Consider the following 20,927-nt stretch of genomic DNA (forward strand, 5'->3'; position numbering starts at 1 on the left):
ATATTTATTCATTTATTTATTGTCTGAACTTAATATAAAACATATGAAAGTTGAAAATATATCTGGCAGTCATGGCTTAGTGTATATGGAATAACGGTAGAACGATTCATGCAAGTGTTACTTTTTTAGGCTACCATTTAAACTCGTACTAATATTTTTTAATTGTTGTATGAATATCACTCCTATATTGATTAATTTTTAGATTATTATCTAATATTTATAAAAACTTACAAAATTTTAGACTATGATTAAGTTTCCTCATAAGATGTTAAGTTTGCTAAAAAAATCTTTAAATCATAAGGTAAAAAATTCATAAATTGCGGAAAAAAAGGATCAAGTTATTAGGAGAACTAGCCAAAATTTCACATACATCGAATATCTTAGATATATGATTCCTCGGTTCACTTTTATTTATTTATCTTAATTTAAACTTTACACGCTTCTTAAAAAATAATAATTAATATGAGTATTTATTTATAATACTAATATTAATTGATGTATAGTCTTAAGTCTTGAAAAATGATTTGAGAAAAAAGTAATTAATGATAAGAATAAAGCATAAAAAATATATATATTATTTAATGATATGTAAAAATGACAAATAAAAATGAATATTTATTTTTAATACGGTGGAACAGTAAAGTTGCAATCGATTCTTTTCCATTACTGCTAGAAGAAATTGACTTTCACCTGAATTAAAAACAAAGTTATTTTAACTTATTAATAAGAGGATACTCTGCAACAATAGGTGATCCAAAGCACTTTCTAACATATCACACCATCTATTGTGGCAATTTATTAAGCCTCAAGTCTAAAATCCTCCTAACCCAATTTGGGTAGAATAGATCAGAATCTCTCTAAATTTATCGATTTTTATTTGGTGTATATTTAAATTTTGTATTGGCTTAATTATCCTTTTCAACTTGGTGATTTGATAGTCGCGACCTTCCTGAATGCTGATATGGCAAAGAGCGTGAATGCACTCTCTTTTAATCGCGTGAGAGGGAAGAAAAATCGAAAAGACTTGCTTTCAATTGGATATTTTCAACTATTAAATGCCACATAATCAATATAATGATTTATTTGTTTCAATCGTATTTCTCTTTACTTTTTTTAATATACATTGCATATTTTATTCTGAATGTATTTTAATTCTTTTTCAGATACAATAATTATTTGTTGATATATATTTCTTTTATTTTTCAAGACCCAAATTTATAAAATTTAGTTGGAACTTTATTTATTTTATCCATATTTATTTTTTAAATGTATTTTCTTCGTGCAAAGTTTATTTATTTCAATTGTGCATTGTTCCTTTTTTGGGCCAAATAAATAAAATATTTTGTTGAAATTTTATTTAGTTCTTCTTTGAATACAAAAATTATTATTTCTAGTATTTTCTTTTTTCCTGGTCTTGATTAAAATATCGTTATCTTTAGCCAAAGGAAAAAAAAATATAGTCAAAATATCATTGTTTCAATTTTTTTAATATAAAATTGGCCTTGAAAAGATGATTAAATAATTAATGAACTTAAAAAGGTAAATATATATATATTTTATTCTAAAAAAAGACACATGAACAAAAAAATCCATGTGGCAGTGCGTGTATTACACATCCATGAGTTGCCAGCATTCAGGGGGGGCGTGATTATCAAATTACCAAGTTGAGGAAGATAATTAAGCCAACACAAAATTTAGGTGTACACCAAATAAAAGCCAACAAGTTTAGGGGAGTCGTGATCTATTCTTCCAACCCAATTTATTAATTTGTTTAAAGTAAGATTTCTCTTAAATGAATAAGAATCTTTTTAATTTATTTGTTCCACGTCCCCCGGTTTGTTCTGCTCATAACAATGCAATAAGCTAGTAATTTTTTGTTACTCAAGTCATGGCGAGACGAGAGGAAGTACTAACAGACACATTTAGTGAAACTAAGTGCAGAAAAGAACATGACCTCTCTATTTCAAAGACTCTACAGAATCATATATAACCTCCAATTCATAACATACATTTGGTTGATAAAGTGTGTTTGGAATTATCTTCTTCTTCTTTTTTTAATGTTATATTCTTCAAATAACTGAGGGTATAATGCCAAACAGAATTCTTAGTTTAGATTGCATGTCTGATATTTTCTGATAAGATGGAGTTCTGTTCTCTGTCTTAGAAATAGTAAGGCATGATGATCTTTTCAATTAACAAAATTATCCACCTAGAAACCTCAGATTAGACAGTTGCTTAAAAAACTGAGAGGTAAAACATAGACAACACAAGCAAAACACAGACGTACTGCACAAATTATGACCCAAAATTGAACTCTTAACATAGATGTCAAAACATAGTATCATGGTCAAGAGTCACAAGTTCCATAACAACTCCTTGATCCAATTTTCTTTGCTAAATTTGTCACTGTTTCCTCCTATCAATGATCATGAAATCAATAATTCATGAATAATACTTACGGCCTACATAGTTGAGTCTGGATCTCCTATTTCTCACAGGATTGAACCACTTGTTTCCATCAGTCATTTTGGACCTCAGTTTCTTGTATTTTCTTGATCTAAGTGCTGTCTCCATAATCTTTATATCCTCACAAATCTCATGCCTAGAAAGTGTTGCCAAGGTTGGCATAATATCCCTCCGAAAATCTTTCATTCTCCTTCCTCTCTTCAATGCTATTCCGTAGTCTTTTCTCTCCATGGCATTGAATTCAAATGCATTTGAGGTCACACAACAGTCGTCAATGGAGCTTTCACGTTGTTTGAGCACCATTTCTTCAAAAGTGTCTGACGAGCACTGTTGTTGTTCCGTATTTTGATCACCTTCAATCTTGTTCATGCTAATAGAAGCGCTTGGTTCAGAACATTCCAGTGCAAGATAAATGAGGGACACTGCTCCTCTTATGATCTGACCATCGACTTCTGATGTTTCTCCCATTTGGTTATCACTGTTACTGGGAGAGTCGACATCCTCCTGGCGTGGAGATACATTTGCTTTAAGTGTTTCAGATTTTTTGGTACTTGATTTTTTCAACTGAGCTCTGGATTGCATGGTCTCTATGCCACTTGAGATATCCTCAAAACAAGAAGATTTGCATGACGAAAGAGATCTATCAGGACCACTATCCTTGACAAAATCTTGTGTCTTATATTCAGGAGAAGACATTGGATCATGCTTGGCTTTCTTGCTTTTGTTTTCTGGTGTACTAGGAACTTGATCATCACTGTCCGGAAATTTGACAGTCAAGTCATCTTTTTCGTATTCAATAATGAGTCTGCAAGGATTTCCACTACTGTTTGAAAGTGGCTGATTGAGGTTTATCAAGAACTGTTCAACTCCAATATTTTCCATTCTTGTATAACCATGGCTGCTACTAGTCACAGAATTAAGGATTTTTTGGGGAACAAAAGCAGAGGTCTCATTCGGACAGCCATCATCTTGCTCTCTCCAAGAAGCAGTGGGAAAGGTGCTCCCACGAGGTTCGCCAGTCAGTCCGTGCGACTCCCTTGAGGAAGCACTACTTGAAGAACATGCCAAGCTAGGATCATCTGATTGAAAAGAATCATCAAATATGGATTTGTTAAGGTCTAGAAAAGCTCGTTCATCAGAAAAAAGAACTTTGCCTTTTCCTGATATATCTCCAGAAATGAGAGGCTGCTCACATTGTTCAACTCCTGCAGAATATGCAGAAATTAGATAAACACAGAGAAGCATAATCTTATTAGTGCTCTATTATTCGTAGCTGTGAGTGCGCGAAGGGCAAATAACTGTCAGACCTTCAGCTAAAGGGTTCTTGTCAAGACAACTTGTGCTTCCATCTGGAACAAAATAATTTCTTGTAGTCCCATCAAACCAATTATCTGTAATGTTGTTTGTGAAGCTGTGGATGCATTGGTAATCACGCTTATATCCAGAATAAGAAACAAGAGCAGAACCCAGAGGAGACCGTGGCTTTAGTTCTGCATTGGACACTGTTTGGTCTGATTCCTCTAAATCAATAAAATTATTCCAAGTCTTTATTCTGCCACCTGTTTTGGTATCACGCAGAGTAGCATCTGATTTCTCTAAATCTATTATATGATTAAAGGTCTTTGTACTGACACTTGTTTTCAAATTGTTCCTACCAATGCTCAATGACAGATTAACCTCCTCAAAATGATGTGCTACACCACCATGGTAATAATGGTTTTTCTCGATTGAATTCTCTAAACTATTGCAGAAACCAAGTCTCTTATTCAAGTTCCCCCTATCAATATGTTCAAGATAATGAGTGGGACAAATTTGAGGATTTGAAAGCCGTTGCTGGAACCCTGGAAAGGTGCCTTGCTGCTCTTGCAACAAGCTGAACACCTGATGCACATGAGGAAATATAATAATAACATAAACAGACTTCAAGTTAAGCTACATGCCCTTGAGGGATCTTTTTAAGGTCCAAAACATGTTATCTCTTTAGGTCAAAGTGAAGACTATTTGCTTTGCTTTTCTCTGATTTTCTTCGTAAGCAGGACATTTTCTCTTTGAGCTATTCGTCAAAATGTAGTGCTCAGCAAAGGGAAGAACAAAAAGGAACAAAACTTAGAAAGACTCTTGGCACGTTACAAAAAAAATTCACGTTCAATTACCTTAGGGATGCTGCAAAGTCTCTTCGGATCAACAGACATAGATGGTCTGCTAAAATTTCCAAATGCAACTGGATTTCCTTGTTGTCCTCCTCTGCTAATATAAGCTCCATCCAACTCTTTCCAGCTCAAATCCTTCATCGTGTCCTTTTGTGTGTAGTACAGGTGATGAAGTTCATAAACCTAAAGAAATAGGAAAAAGTGGGTGAAAAGAAAAGAACAAGAACATATTGTCCACTATTGCTTATACACCTCCTTTTTATTTTCTTGCTTAATTTGACCTCAAGTCCATATACAATGTTTACAGGTAGTATACTCACGACATTTTTATTACGTTGTGATTTTAAAAAACCTTTTTAATAAATTGGCTACTTTCACTTTGAGGTCACTCAAATCTCAAACAAAATATGTATGTAGTAGTTATCGTTTAGTACCTGCTTCTTGAATGTATGATCCTGCCTGAGTAATGTCTCCTTGAAAGCATCCTTCACAGGTTCCTTATACTTCAATGATAAACTCAGATCATAATCGTTACTAAACAACATTATGGCCTCTCAAGAAATGAAGTCTTAATCAGCAGTTCAATTGAGTTTCGCAAGTTTATGGATTGTCAACTGTTGCAAGGACCTTCCACATTGCTACTCCAATCCTGTGGTTTCATGCTTTCACCACTTAAAAGAACACAAAAGGTAGAAGATAAAGCAGAAGAAATAATCAGTGATGAGACAGATTCTCATCTACAAATCTTACAAAGAATGATCACACTATGAAATGACAAGGAACATACTTTTCTGTTGTACAACACCAAATTTTCAAGATTTTCACATTCAACATAATATCATATCTCCCAGTCCATTACAATACAAAATTCTAATAATCGTCCGTTAGTTCCTCCATTATGTTAACTAAAATCCTAAGAATCTCGTGCGAATAGCACTATATGACCCTGAACCAGGAAGTTCTTGTTGGTTAAGTAGCCATCCTAGTTCAAGATCAGATAAGCAACACTTGCTGAAAAAGTAAAATTTCTCACCACATTTCCTGTGATCAGCTTCACTTAAGATCTAATATAGAGTTTGCACCCCATAATACAGTATCATGCCAAAATTGCTAATGTAATTTTCTCTACACTCAATCTTAAAGAGCGAAGAATAAACCTACAGTACTCAGGTGAAGACACCATAAAGAAAGAAGAGATTTTTTTTTTTCAGCAGGCCAAACAGTTCAGTAATCAGCTAATGAAAACAAACAGAACAACTCAGATGAACTAAATGTATTATTGACCAAGTCTTGTAAGCTCAATCATTGTTTTTTCCTTAATCTGTCTTTTTCTTATAGAATATTTTTTCAATTGTAAGAATAGAAGTAAACAAAGAAAAACAATTTATGAGACATAGAAATAATCTCAAATTACAAAACAGAAACTGATAAATTTAGACCATAAAAGATGGTCTTTTATTCTCTCAGGAAAAAATGTGCAACAGAACCCATGAAAATATACTACATTGGAGCTTAATGCTTATGTGAATTATTATTTTTTTGCTTTTGACCAACACCATTAAGAAACTGCATGCAACCAAAACACATAAACAGAAAAATGAAACAAGAAGAGAAAGAATGTAAATACTTAACAAAATATTCATAAAAAAATCAATCAAAAAGGAAAAAACACAATGCTCACAATAAGAGACATTGAATCTAAAGAACCCCATAGTGAAAAAGGAGATCTCTTTCTCATACACACACATAGTCATACACATAGAGGAAAAGACTTACAAGAAGGAAGAGTTCAACATAACCCCATTGAGCAAAAACAGCTTGTTTACTACTACCCTTAAATGTTTGTACTTTATGAGAAACAAAAGAAGACAGAGTATTATAGGAAGGTGAAAGAAGAGGACATGTTTTTGCCGATCCAAGAAGATTAAATTAAATGCTGCCGGACATTACACTATTCACCCACCATTAATAAACACACACACACATAAAAGAAAAAAATCAAGATTACAGAAAGTGAAAAAACCCAAGTTGAAAGTGAAGAAAAGATGGTATCTTTGGAGGCTAAAGGTTTTGCCTTTGCGTGGGATTTACCACAAGAATAGTGTGGGATCATCTTTCTTCATCATCCATAAATACCCCAATTCTCTTTTTCAGTTTTGTTTTTTGGGACACACACACACTCTCTCTCTCTCTTATGTTCTGCTTAACCACTCCCTCTCCTAGAGCCCGTTTGGATGGGCTTTAAGTTGGTCAAAATCAACTTAAAGCCTCTTTTTAGCTTTTGGACGTATTTGACTAATGCTAAGTTCGTCAGTCAAAAATGAAAAGTTAGAATTTCTAACTTTTTTTTCTAAGTGGTTAAAGTCGTTTTGTTTGACCATGGAAATTACTTTAATATCTTTTATATTTTAACTAAATTCCAAACTACCCTTTTTATTTTTCAACCCTAAAATTCAAACACTTATTTTCAACATAAGCACTTTTATCCAAACACTCAACTGCTTATTTATAAAAATAACTTTCAGCACTTCAAAGTTCTAAAATCACTTCATACATAAAAGTTACTTTTTTTAAACTCATCCAAACGGGCTCCTACTTTGGGCCTTCTTTCTTTCTCCGGCCGAAACAAAATAATAAGGATAATAATTGTGCAAGCTAATTACTTAAATACATATTAATTTATAATATTATAATTTTTATCAAATTTTAATATATTTGAATAGGTCTAAATATATATATCTCAAAATATATACAAATAGTAAACACCACAGAAAAGAAAAAAAAAAAAGGCAGACCAGCTTATATAAGGAAGGGAGTGTCAAAAAGTGGCCAATTGACTCACTGAACATACTACGTCCTATTATTAATACACCATTCTTCCTATAAATATTTGAGCGATAATATATTATTTTATTTATTGAAAACAATTGTTTTAATATGTACATAAATTTGCATATAACTTATTCTCCCAGACCATGCTCGTGAAAATATACTGATAAGTTACTCTAAATATAAATTGTTATAAATAAAAAAGAAAATTTGTTAGGGAGCAACGATAAATTGGTGATGTATAACTTTGTATGCCAGTTGGTGCAATTATTACTGAGATCTCCATTTTTTTCTCTGTTTGTTATTTCAACTGTGTCTCGAATAATGTGCTTTTCGTCTCCACATATTTGCAAATGCAATTTGTCATAATCACTAATCTTCATCATATCGAATTATAATTCTTTGATAAATTACTCAATTTTTTTCGAAAATTCTTTTTTACATATCTTTTGTGTAATATCTAGAGATTGTCGAATAACAATTTTAGAATAACTAATCGCTAAGAAATAATATTAGAATAACTAATTTTAGCGTACAAATTTCAGCATAACAAATCTCATCATAATTAGGGACAGACCCACGTATAGCGAGAACCCATTGATCTTAACGAAAACTTGATTTACATATAGAAAATGTTTTCTTACGATTTTTACTCTTCTTTTTATACCTTTTCCCTGTTATTTTCTTCTTTTTTTTCTTTATTATTTTTCCACTTTTCTATTTTTATTTACTAACTTGACTATAAAAATATTAGTAAGCTTCTGAAAAGAAACTCTTCTCGGATAGCAATTTTACGTTAAAGAAAATGAATACCCATAACATTCAAATTCTGGATCCACCACTGATCATAACATGTAACGAAACGATCCCTAAAAACTATTTTCAAAATGACAAAATATGTACAGAAATTAAAAGGATAAAGTAGGTGTTTTGCATTGGAATCCAATGTATTAAAAACTAGTAGATATATTTTTTACACTTTTGGTGCATACATATAAGTTGAATAAACAAATAAAAGTAGCAATATAAGCTAGTAAGTGGTCCTAAAGTGTTAAAGCTATTCTTAAGTGAAGACTTTTTTCAGTAACACAATAATAAATATCATCTTGTTATATACAAATGGTCCCCTTCTAGTCTGGGGACAGCTGCTTATTTTTTTTCCTGGAAACTAAATGAGCACGTAGGAAGTAAAAAAAAATGAAATCCAAAAAAATTATAATTCCAAACTTATGTTTCTGTCTTTCTGATAGGTTTAATTGGTATCTGCCTAACAAATGACAAATGAAGCATGACATTTTTGGTTGAAAAATAAATGTTTCTCATTCATTATTTCTTAGACTAAAGCTTGCTGACACAATTTATAGTTGTAATGAAATATCCATCAGTTTTAACTAAGTCATAGTTTTACAAATTATATTTATCCAGTTATTATCCCTAGGGGAAAAACCACATAAAATTATTGTGATTTTATTTTTTTAAAACAATTATTCATATCATAGAATAAATTTCATAAACAATCATGAATTCAGATGTGTTAGTGTTAAACTAATCAAATTTAGGAGGTTCCAATGTATTTTGCCTTTTAAGGATTGGTCAATGAAGATTGTATTTGAAGTTATATTCTGTTTTGATATAACTTGTGAACTAGGTAATGTTTGCAAATTTGAAAAGATTTGTGAATAATTTAAAGATAGGTAAAATGAAGATTATACTAACATCATATATTAAAGTTGAAAAATGAAATGAACAAAAATTACATGTTGCACCAGCCGGGAATCGAACCCGGGTCTGTACCGTGGCAGGGTACTATTCTACCACTAGACCACTGGTGCTTGATGTTCACAGACATATATTTACTCATTCTCGATATTATTTCATTAGGCTACTCAACGCTAGCTCTCTGTTTTTGCTTGCTTTTGCTTTTGCTTTTCATGTCACGGATACAAGTCTAGTTTAACCCAAATAAATAAATAAAAATCATCTCATTATGATAATCAACGTCTTAACCTGATCCTCTGAGCCAATTGAATACGATAATAGTGAGGTTCTTCTCATACTAGTATAAAATAATGTCACAGTACATTAGTATGAATATTGAAATTCAAAACATTTTACTAGAGCAACAGTTCAAAGAGAATTCAGCTAGAACTGAACTTTTGCCTCTTCCTCTAATGCCATTATGATTTATCAGAATGCTCCTGAATCCCTTTTAGTATGGCCCAAAACTCTTGCTTCCTTTATCATTAACAACAACATACCAGTGTAATTCCGCAAGGGGGTTTGAAGAGAGTGGTGTGTACGCAACATACCCCTACCTTGTGAAGGTAGAGACTCTCGACTCAAGTAAAACATATAAAAAACAAGTATGCAAAACAAATACAGTAGGTTGTTTCCTTTATCATTAACATTTAGCTTTAGCTTTATTAGACATTCTCTAAACCAGTTAGTTTCACCATTGTTAGAGGGACTAAGTTCTGGTACATGATCATTGTATACATTGTCTTACATAGCATTAGGAGTATAGTAACCAAAAATTTCTAATTGATTGCCTTTACATTGATTCATTACCAGTGGAAATATGGAATACAAAACTATCTCTACACCATTTAGTGTGTTATAAATAATAGTAATAGTAATAGATAACAAGAACGATAAGAGATATACTAGAACACAGGGTAATAAATAATTATTGAGCTGCTACTTCTTGAAGCCTAGACTTGATTCTTTCCAAAGTGCCTTCTATTGCAATATCAAAGGCATCCTTTTTACTCCTCAAACCCAAAGAACTTCCATGCTTTCTGTACATAACTCTAGGCAACATTTCCAAAACCTTTTCTCTCATCCTTCTAACTTGAGCTCTTGGTATACTGGTTAGAAAATCAACAATGCTCAACCCCTTAAACACAACATCTTCTTTAGGTATAGACACTGAAAATTCTTCATACTTCTCTTCTGGCAAATGCCATCCATACTGTTTTTTCGCGGACAAATCTTCAAAGAATACAGGAATGCACCCTGCAAGAATCCCATCGAACGTGGAACGTCTAGTTGGTGTATCCCCCGGAGGCTGTAAACAAAAGCTAGCTTGCAGCATTGGCTTCATAAACCTTATAGGATCATGTTGACAAATCCCATTAGAACAATCAACAAATTCGCACAACTTCTCGTACCCTGTGCCATTAGCACTCATACTTGTGACATTCTCACACTCAAGTCTAATACTTCTCCTAACATTAGGATTAGCTGAAATTCCACCACCACCAGCAAACAACATCAATGTGGTCCTCCTAGACCTCCTTAACCTATTCACCCAAGATTCGAAAAATGCTAAATTTGGAGGATGGAATGAAGTAGGATATGGAATAGCTTGTTCTTGCCAAGGATAAGCTCTACCTTCATGAGTCAATGCAGTAACATTGTAAAACTCAGGCAATTCAAGAAATGAAGTACCAAAATATATAGGATCACTATTCAAAGGTTGATTAAAGTCCCAAGCAGGCCTTGCCATGACCATAAAATGGTCATGACCATAATTTCTGCTCCAAATATTAGGTGAATCAACATGTACTAGAAAATCATACAAGTCTAAACCATGCTGAAAACTTGAATTAACTTCAGGACCAAACAAGTACTTAAGGCTATCAAGGCCACCATAATAAGGAACATAAATTGCATTGGCATGACTAGGATCAAATGTAAGACAAGGGTATTCAAGCATTCTACGATGAAAAACAAGCTCAAGCATAAAAGGGTCAGTACGATACCAGCTGTGAGATTTGTTGTGAGTCTTTTGGCCAAGGCCATGGTTTGCTAAATAAGGACAGAAATTGCCAAACAGAGGATATGCAGAGCAATTTGATAAAAGGTCAAGGTTGAATTGAGGTGGTAGATGTCTGATATGGATCCATTTGTTTGTGCAATCCGTTTCAAGATCAGAATCTTGACAAGTGGCAGAGAAGCTAAAGAGGAAAAACACAAAAAAGAAGAAAAGGGTGATGAAATTGGTGGCCATTAAAAGGGGAAAAAAGAAACTATTTTTTTGTGTTTGAAGAAACTGTCGGTGGAGATGAGTCAATCAAATCCAAAATCCAATCTTTACCCAAAATTTCAAGAATTGAACTCTGAATCTTGAATTAAAAAGGAAAAGAGAAGATGGGTTGAGTTCACATTCTCAAAAAAAAATAAAATCTAAATCAATAGGATATGGGGTTTCTGGAAGAAAGATGAAAAAATGGTGGCAGATGTGATGAAAGAGATAGAAACCCAGATGGCAGTTTGTTTAAGGAGGATAGACCAAGTCAGAGAAAATGGTGGACAGGACTCTGATACTGCGAGACCAATACGTAGAGTTCTCTTTCACCCTTTCTCTTTACCCCTGCTGCCATAGAGTTGGAACAATCTGAACAGAAATAAATGGAAGTTATCTCAATGTAGAATACTATTTTGCAATACATATCTTAATCAAATAATAAATAAAACGATAATTTTATTTTTAGTAAGATAAACATTTAAAAGTGGACGAATAAAAAGTAAGGAATCACATGCTTAACTATTTAGAGTTAGTCAAATATTAGTAATATAAAAACTAATTATGAGTAAATTTATGTATTAGTTAATTTTATTTTCTATTCTTAAAATAATGCATAAATTATCATATAATTTATATATATAATATTAATTATGCAGATTTCTAAATTATTAATCAAAAACTGTATTAATGACTTGTTTTTTATCTACGAAACAACATATTAGTTATAAAAAAAATAATGCATAATTAACTTGTTTCTTATTCGAGTATCGGACAAAGCCTATAGTATCCGAGGGAAAAGCTAGAAAATAGGAAAGGTAATTTTACAACTTCCCCTAGCATTATACTTTGAAGGGGAGCATTGTAGTAACTGGTAAAGTTGCTCTCATGTGACAAGGAGGTCACGGGTTTGCAAGGTAAGATTGCGTACAATATACCCTGTCGGACCCTTCCCAGAACTCTGCGCATAGCGGGAGCTTAAGTGCACCGGACTATCCCTAGCATTATACTTTCATTTTCTTTTCCTTAATCTCTTTTGAAAAAAATATATTTATAGTCATATAGAAGTATTGAAGTTTCTATTTGGAAGCACATTTATTATAATCTTAAAAATCAAATTCTATGTATTAATTTTATAGTTACAACGTCAATTAATTTTGTTAATATGAGAGTATCGAAATGTCAAACTCATTAGAACAGGGACTTTAGGACAATTTTTGATTTTTCTTTTTCAAGAATAGTTAGTATTTTCTTGAGTTTATTGACTTTTGGATGTGTCACTTAAGAATTGAGAAAAATAAAATACAGTTTAGAATTGAGGTTTGTTTTTTTGAGTAACTGAGTAGAGTTGTTATTAGTTTAGGAATTTGTTTAAAGTGGGACATTTTTGAGGGATTTATTGGTGACTTTATTTTAAGTGTAATTTTGTTATGGAGTAAAAACTTTGTTTTATAGAACTGCTCTACAATATTGTCGTCCTGTGAGTGTTACTAATTTAATTGTTATTTTCTCAAAATTTACACCGACAAAAGAATTTAATAGTTTGGGCAGTTCAGACATTTAACATGGGCTTCTTTTTTTATGGATCCATTTTAGTTGACATTTGGTGCATTGGGTTGATTCATTTTCCTCAAAAAAAAAACATGAAGTCGTGAACTCAAGATTTAGCATCAATCCATTCAAAATTTGTGCCACTCTTTTTTTAATAACTCGATAATCAATATTCATGTTGGACCTTGATTAATTTTTTAAAAAAAATATTTAAATACATATTTTATTTTATTATAAGCTCTAAAATTACTTATCATTTTAAAAAAATTAAAAATCTCCTCTCGAATACATCACTCCCCACTCGCTGATATCTTTCTATCCCCCTCTCGAATACATCCCTCCCCTGTATTCAGATGTCTTATCCTCTCTGTGATACGTCTTTATCCCCTTTCTGATATATATATCTCCACTCGGATACTTCTCTCCCTTATATATTCGGATTTGTTGATGTATCTGAAAGTCTAGTGATATATCTGAAACTCATAAATTTTAAAAAAAATTAATAATTTGAAAAAGAGTAGGGAAATAATGTAATTAACTCTTAACATTGTGAGATTTATGTAAACTAATACTCCCGTCCAGCGGCGAAGCTAGAATTTTGGCTAGGGAGTTCAAAATATGAAGAACTAGACACATGAACTAGTCGAAGGGTGTTCGACATCTACTATATATACATGAAAAATTATTTTAACCATGTATAAATAATATAACTTTCTACCGAAAGGAGTTCAGATGAAAAAATATTTTAATCATGTATAAATAATATAATTGTCGTTTTAGTTTGATTGTCCTATTTTAATTTGACACAAAATTTTAAAAAATTAAAAAGACTTGTATTTCGTGTTTAAAATGATATGTGGGATATATCAAAAAAAATTGATTAGTAATCTTAAATATTTCATATGAAAAATTGTAATTAAGGAGTTAACAAAAAAGGAAAGAAACGATATTTTTTAAATAAACTAAAAAGAAAAGTCGGACGAACAGATTAAAACGGATGAGGTGATAAATTTAGGGTGATTTAACAATCATTCCTATGGAAAATGAGAAAAAATCATATTCATCATTTAAATTGATTATCCAGTTAAATAGGACAGTTCAATCTAGTTAGTTAATTGTTCAGATATATAATGTAATTAACTCTTAACACTGTGAGATTTGTGTAAATTATACTGATTTAAATTTGGAAAAATTAGTGAATTAATCAAAATTATCAACTTATTTAGTGAAAAATGATTGTAGTTTAAAAAAATTATTAATAGCTATTATATTTTTATAGCAAATTATAAGTATACCAATTTAGTTTCTAATTTTTCTCAACTTATTACGCACACATTTTTTAAAAAATTAATTATAAAGTCACCCACGTTTCCCTCTTCTCCCTCTTAATGGTCACCTTTATTTTCCCCATTCCCTCATCTCTTTTTTTTTCGATTCCCACTTATCTCTCTTTCTTCTTCTCTATTTTTTTTTCAAAATTCCAAAAAGAATTTTACTAATTAAGGTAACAAAATATTCATCATATATCTTGGTAGATTTATATTGAACTTGTATTTTGCTGTGATTTTTCAGTATTCGTATTTTATCTACAATATTAGAATGTATTCAATCCCAATGTATGCCATTTAATTAGTTATAATAATTTGTGTCTTTTAAATCTGTATTTTTTAATAGTAATTGTATCCTTTGATTATATTTATAATTTAATCGAAAATGATATCTTTTATCTACCATTTATTTTGTATTTATCATTTAGTATTGTTTATTTTTCATGCAACTTACATTTCAATGCATTTTCGTGTCCTTTCTGATTTTTTATAGACAAGTAAATCTATATTCTATTCTACTAGATTTGTATTTCATTTCATTTTTTTTCCTTTCTGAATATTTTTTAGGCAAGTAGATCTATATTTCAATCTATTTGATTTGTATTTCATTGATTTTTGTATTTTTTTTGAATATTTATAGGCTAGTAGATCTATATTCCATTCAACTTGATTTGTATCTCATTTCATTTTTTGTACCTTTCCTTAACTATGGTCCAATTTCTTATCATCAGACCATCTTTTTATTTTTTGTATCATTTCTCAAGTTATATTCTTTTCTATAAGCATGCTTGTTGTGTTTTTCAAAATCTAGTCTTATTTAATTTGTATAAAAGTAATATCGCAATATGTGTCAAGCATAACAAGTCGATACAAGTCAATGGTGCATTGCTATCTTCGATCTTATACTTCAACTTCATACAATTGTATCTCAAATCAACACCAATTTGTTTAGCAGTTTCTTTCATTAAATCTCTAAATGTTGCATACTCTTTCACTATAATAGCCTCTATTGTGTAATCAATATAGCAATTATCTTCGTTTCATCTCCTCGAATGCATGATCAGAAGACTAACGCTCCCCATATCTAATTATATTATTTTAAAAAAAGATATTCCAATAAGACAAAAAAAATGTATTCCAATCAGACACAAACACATTGTATTCGAAAATCATTAATATACAAATATTCAAAACTATTCAACTATAACTAGTTCTATTCAATAAAAAGAAGTTTTCAAATAAAAAGTATCTCAACGACATTGTGGTCCCAAACAAAGTGGATACAATCAATTTTTACCTCAAAATCATATATATATATATAAATACTCAGTACCATTTAATAGTCAAATTGTATCCATATTATACAATGCACATTTGATTAGTTTCCATAAGTTAAATTATTTTTATTGTCATCAAATTTATATTCAAATTAGGATACAAATTTTGTATCTAAAATAAATCAGGTTTTAAGAAGCATACCAATTAAAATATAAATATATATATTATATTGTATTTCAAAATTTATATAACTCAATTAGTTTGTATTCCAAAATCAATCAAAATATCAATTTCTAACAAAAACACAGAAAATGTAATTCGTATCCAATTTGTATTTTATTCACCACTAATCTGTACTCAAAATCATACCAAAATCAAAATTATCTATCAAAAAAGATTTCAAATCAAGTCTGAAAATACTCTTCGATATGACCAAAGAAAATCTGTCGATATCATGCATTCACAACGAATTGAATTCGGAATAAACATTAAAATTTATTTTGAATTCGAAATAAAATTGAATTTAAAACAAAATTGATTTTGAAATACCGGAATGTTATTAGAACGAATATGAACAGTCCGGATCGATCTCCTTTTTGTAGCCATAAATTTTACCAAACGAATTGCATTTACAAAAGAATTGAATCGTTAATGGGGGAGGAGGAAGGAGATTGAATCTCATTAATGGAGGAAGAGAGAAAACTGATAATTTAATTCGCTAATTGGGATCTCTAAGTGAGTAACGTAATTAGCATTTATCATATTTGAAAGATACTCTCCCATAAATTTCTCCAATGCAAGGTAAGGCTGCGTACAATAGATCCTTGTGGTCAGGCCCTTCCCCGGACCCCGCGCATGGCGGGAGCTTTAGTACACCGGGCTACCCTATTTTTTAATTACTTGTATTCTATAAAGTAAAAAAAAATACAAAAAGTCTTGAAATAGCAAGTCAAATTATTGTCATTTTCAATAAATATTAAAAATATAGCTAAAGAGTCCTATTAAATACAAACATATTGTTGTTTTGAAAATTTTCTCTTTAAATTTTGGGAAACTTACATAAATATACAATATTAAGAAAATATTTATCATTTATAGCAATAAAAAAAATTACTAAACACTTATAATACATTTATAATACAGTTTTAATACATATTGCAGAGAACTATTTATAAAACATATATAATACAAGTTTTATAGATAAATAATACATTTATCACATACTTTAATAGATTTATAATACATTATGTCAATTTCTTACTACACAAACATAATATATATTTTAAAACACTTATAATGCATTTATATTGTATGCATAATTTACTTTTAATACAAGTGTAGATTTATCATAATATTGCTATGTATTGCTATAAATTGTAATAAATAAAAAATATCGCTAAAATCAGTAATTAATTTTTAAAAAACACTCAATTAAGTAATTTTTTCTTAAATTTTTACTGCATAAAGTACTCCATGATTAAAAAAAATAAATTCAAAACTTGAACCTAAGATCTTTGATAAACAATGAAAAAATCATATTTGTTCCACCACGATCAATATTGATCTATCGTTTATTCTGATCTGTTTAAATCGCACTGTTTTCTACCCTTTTGTGCTAGCATTTTGCACATTAAAGAATTTTTTAGAAAAAATGATTTGGTAGAATGCGGTTACGTAGCACCTTTCATATCTACAACTTTGTCTTGGAACTGTTTCCGATTTCTTCCGGGTCATTTGATAGGGCATGTAAAAATGATGTTGAATATTATGGTTTTAGTAATTTTTATATTAGTAATGTTGAGATTATATTTCTTATGTCAATGTTTGATTTGATATATTAAAAAGAACATGCATTGTATAATTTCTAAAAAAGCTATTTTGTTTACAAAAAAATTATTCAGTACGTGGAAACGATGTGGAAAAAGTTTTAAAGGAAAATTGTGTGTTTAACTATGCTAATATATGCATTAAAACTCTTTGTATTACTAATATCATGATTTCTCCTATAATAATTAGGGCAATTTTCGCATATATCCACTAAAAAATACTTTAATTATGCTCCATAGCTATAGTTTGTTAATTACAATTTGTAACTATAGTTATAGTAGCGTTTGTATAATTCGCGTAGCATTTGTATACGTTTGTATAATTCGCTATACAATTCGCAGCTTTTATATAACGTTTGTATATTTCACTATATAATTCATGCACAACATTTGTATAATTCGCTATACAATTTGTAGTGTTTGTGTATTTCGCTATACAATTCGATTCGCAAACAACATTTGTATAAATCGCATGCATTATACAAAATTCAACTGTATAATCACGCGAATTATACAAAATTCAAACTGTAATTACAGTTAGATGTTTGTCGCGAGCCATAGTTAATTCGAACTATAGCTATGTTAGCTAATTAACTAGTATATGTTTGCTTATCCGCATAATTTTCCCTAATAATTATACATAGCATCAGAACTGTCAAAATGGACTTGACCCATGAGGCCGACCCACCCCACCCCTTGAATAAGTGGGGTTGGGCTAAATTTTTTCAACCCATTTAGGAACTGCTTTTTAGCCCAACCTCATTTGGCCCGTCAGCCTCATAGGCTTAACCTGCGAGCCTCAGAAGGCAGTCCATGGGTCGTGAATTTTAAAAATATTTAATATATATATATTAAGCAGTGTTTTATTTTGTCAAATTTCCAGCAACTAGACAATTGAAGTTATTGTAACTATTAATCTTTGACCTCTTTTACTTTTGTGCTTATGCCTAATTTTTCATTTCTCTTTTCTTGTCTAGTTTATGAAAAACAATGATAATTTAATGTATGTTATTCTGATGAATCATATGAATGTTGACTGTTGTATCTTGCTTATTCTGTTGTTTTGTAAGTATTTCACTAAAGTGTGTGTAATTCATGGACATGCGAATTTTTGACGTATTGGTGTTGTGTTAATCAATGTTCGATAGTTTTTCTAAGAGGTCAATGTTATCCATTTTTTGATTGAAAGGTCAATCCGTCCCAAGCCGTAACCCGCTTAGAATTAGAATGAGTTGCCATTTTATAGGCCCTTTAGTTAAAATGATCAATCCGTTCCAACTCATTTAACTCGCTAGCCCTTTAGAATTGGGTTGGACCAACCCATTTTGACAGCTCTATATATCATAACACCAAATAGAATGTATTGGGTAAGTAGCTTCCTTTGATTGGCTAGCCACAAGATGAATCTGTCTTGGTACTGAAATTGAACTCCACAGCAAATAAGATGTCACCAACCTTGCATCTATGCTGTACACCTCATAATAAATAACTTTTTTTTTTATGAACCATAATATCTACAAGTTATAACTGAATATCAGTTTCTAAAGAACTTACGCTTCCCTCTTTAATTTGAAGTTCCTTTCACTAGGAAAAAAATGAATATTCCCTCCATTCCAAAATATTTGTTACAATCTTTTTTCGAGTCAAACGATATAAACTTTGACCTACATTTTAAGATGTAATTTTTTATCTTGTTGATACGAGAAAATTGCAGTTTGTAATATTTTTCATATAATTTTTGATTATCTAAATTTTAATTTTAAACTATCAAATTAATCTAATCTAATTTAGCTTAGAAAGTTAGTCAAATTGATTCTCAAAATGCAAAACGTGACAACTATTTTGGAACGGGGGATTACAATTTAAGAAAATTGTATTCAATATATTGGGCTCTTTGAAACCTTTTTGCGCTAACGTTATTGGCCCAATGAAACAGTCTTTCTATAAAGAACCGCAAAACCAGAGGCCCAGCCCATACACAACAAGAATAAATAAACAAACGAATCCCGCCATTTGAACTCTGCTGCTTCTTCTTCTTCTTCTTCGCGTCATTTACTGCTAAAGAAGAAACGAAAACCCAGAGCCGATTCTTCTCTTGCCAAGATGTTCAAAGCCATTGGTGGGTACCTTTTCCTTTTCTACTCCATTTACACACACACACACATCGTACATATTTAATCTCAAGAAATTAACCAGTGTTCGTTTTTTATTTATTTTTCAGCTCTTTTTGGGTTCAAGAAATCTTCGAAGCCATTTAAAGATTACTACGATGGATGGTTCAAGACTCTCAAGAACGTCCTCCTTCCTCAGCTCCGTCACGCCATGTCATCATCCGCCACCTCCGGCCCAATTCTTCTAGCTTCCCACGTCGAGGTAATGCACCGTCACTTCCTGAAATATTACGAAGCCTTAGATCTCGCCGCCGCAAACGACGTCGCTCAGGTACTTTACCCCGATTGGAGAAACCCCTTTGAAAAACCTTTCCTCTGGCTGGGAGATCTTCACCCGTACCTCTTCATAAATCTCCTCCGTTCATTTATCGGCGACTCAGAATCTGAAATTGACTCAGATATATTCGATAAACTGCAAAATTGGCATGTGGTAATGGCGTGGAAGAGTCCGTCGAGGAAATTGACGACTGGGGTCGATCAAATCGAGTGTGGATTGAGGCTAATGGTGCCTGCACTGGCGGCGCGTGCACGCGACGCGCAGGCGGCGTTCGTGGAGAAAATGGCGGCGGAATGGGGGAAATGTAAAGGGCGGAAGCAGGAGATGAAAGGGGTTGTGGGAGAATCAGCTGCGGCGGAGATGGAAGAACTGGTCGGCGTTTTTGTGGATGCGAACAGGCTGCGGAGGAGTGTACTTTCAGATATACTGAACGTGACGGATGTTAATCAGGCGGCGGTTTTTCTCGAAGCTTTAGCTCAATTCCTTGTTGGGTTTCGAAATCGTGAATTGCTCAGTCAGTTTGACAAGTGTTCTTTGGTATTATAGTTGCAGAAGAATCAGAGCACAGATTCTAATTGTAAATTAAGCCATTAATCTTTGACTAATCTCTACATATTAGTCACTAATTTTTCTGGTTCTTCAAGGATAAGACTACAGTATTAACTAGCTAATGTTTCATTTCTGTATTTCTCAGTTTTTTTCCCGCCAAAATTATGCAGTTTGTAATTTCAAAGTTACATTGTTGAGTTGTAGCATAGTAGCATGTGGATGCAATTATGCATTGAGATGAAATTTGTAGATTGAAATAATGCAATGGAGTTTGTTTTGTTAAGCCTTTTGGTAGTTTTTAGTATTTACCAGTTTGAAAGCACTCTTCTCGACTTCCACTCTACACACATTGTAAGCGTGTCAAATAGATCGGGTTGAATTCAAATATATATATTTTTTCAATAATGTTCAAAAGTATTGATTCATTTGACGTTCATGACAAAGGGCGGGGTGCAAGTATGAGTTGAAGAGAAGG

At 31.6% G+C, this 20,927-nt stretch overlaps 3 protein-coding genes and 1 non-coding gene across 8 annotated transcripts; 1 reads left to right on the forward strand and 3 right to left on the reverse strand.

The window, feature by feature from the left end:
- Positions 1-2,295: 2,295 nt before the first annotated feature.
- LOC129889887 (uncharacterized) lies at positions 2,296-6,794 on the reverse strand. 5 transcript variants are annotated; one of them, XM_055965354.1, is made up of 5 exons: positions 6,393-6,794; positions 5,051-5,265; positions 4,620-4,799; positions 3,774-4,347; positions 2,296-3,671 (listed from the first exon to the last, which is right to left on the reverse strand). In XM_055965354.1, the coding sequence occupies exons 2-5, from the start codon at positions 5,159-5,161 to the stop codon at positions 2,443-2,445; spliced, it is 2,094 nt and encodes a 697-aa protein (XP_055821329.1). In that variant the 5' UTR covers positions 5,162-5,265; positions 6,393-6,794; the 3' UTR covers positions 2,296-2,442. The 5 variants fall into 5 exon arrangements, with proteins under 5 accessions (XP_055821329.1, XP_055821327.1, XP_055821331.1 ...); XM_055965352.1 differs by having other exon boundaries at positions 5,051-5,287; XM_055965356.1 differs by having other exon boundaries at positions 6,708-6,793.
- Positions 6,795-9,206: 2,412 nt separating this feature from the next.
- Positions 9,207-9,277, reverse strand: TRNAG-GCC (transfer RNA glycine (anticodon GCC)). The gene has a single exon. It is a non-coding gene; the product is annotated as a tRNA-Gly (tRNA).
- Positions 9,278-9,979: 702 nt separating this feature from the next.
- LOC129889888 (probable xyloglucan galactosyltransferase GT19) lies at positions 9,980-11,874 on the reverse strand. The gene has a single exon (XM_055965357.1). The coding sequence runs from the start codon at positions 11,455-11,457 to the stop codon at positions 10,132-10,134; it is 1,326 nt and encodes a 441-aa protein (XP_055821332.1). The 5' UTR covers positions 11,458-11,874; the 3' UTR covers positions 9,980-10,131.
- A 7,503-nt stretch (positions 11,875-19,377) lies between these two features.
- Positions 19,378-20,655, forward strand: LOC129888533 (protein INAPERTURATE POLLEN1). The gene is made up of 2 exons (XM_055963494.1): positions 19,378-19,574; positions 19,677-20,655. The coding sequence occupies exons 1-2, from the start codon at positions 19,559-19,561 to the stop codon at positions 20,447-20,449; spliced, it is 789 nt and encodes a 262-aa protein (XP_055819469.1). The 5' UTR covers positions 19,378-19,558; the 3' UTR covers positions 20,450-20,655.
- Positions 20,656-20,927: the final 272 nt, after the last annotated feature.

The sequence above is a fragment of the Solanum dulcamara genome, chromosome 5 (genome assembly GCF_947179165.1).
Source record: "Solanum dulcamara chromosome 5, daSolDulc1.2, whole genome shotgun sequence".
NCBI classification, from domain to species: Eukaryota; Viridiplantae; Streptophyta; class Magnoliopsida; order Solanales; family Solanaceae; genus Solanum; species Solanum dulcamara.

Excerpts from the sequence above, each read along its gene's own strand:
- LOC129889887 (XM_055965354.1), bottom strand. The coding sequence starts at position 5,161 with ATGTTGTTTAGTAACGATTATGATCTGAGTTTATCATTGAAGTATAAG. Across the intron at positions 4,800-5,050 it reads ATCATACATTCAAGAAGCAG|GTTTATGAACTTCATCACCT; the intron begins GTACTAAACGAT and ends CTATTTCTTTAG. Across the intron at positions 4,348-4,619 it reads GACTTTGCAGCATCCCTAAG|GTGTTCAGCTTGTTGCAAGA; the intron begins GTAATTGAACGT and ends CATGTGCATCAG.
- LOC129889888 (XM_055965357.1), bottom strand. The coding sequence starts at position 11,457 with ATGGCCACCAATTTCATCACCCTTTTCTTCTTTTTTGTGTTTTTCCTC.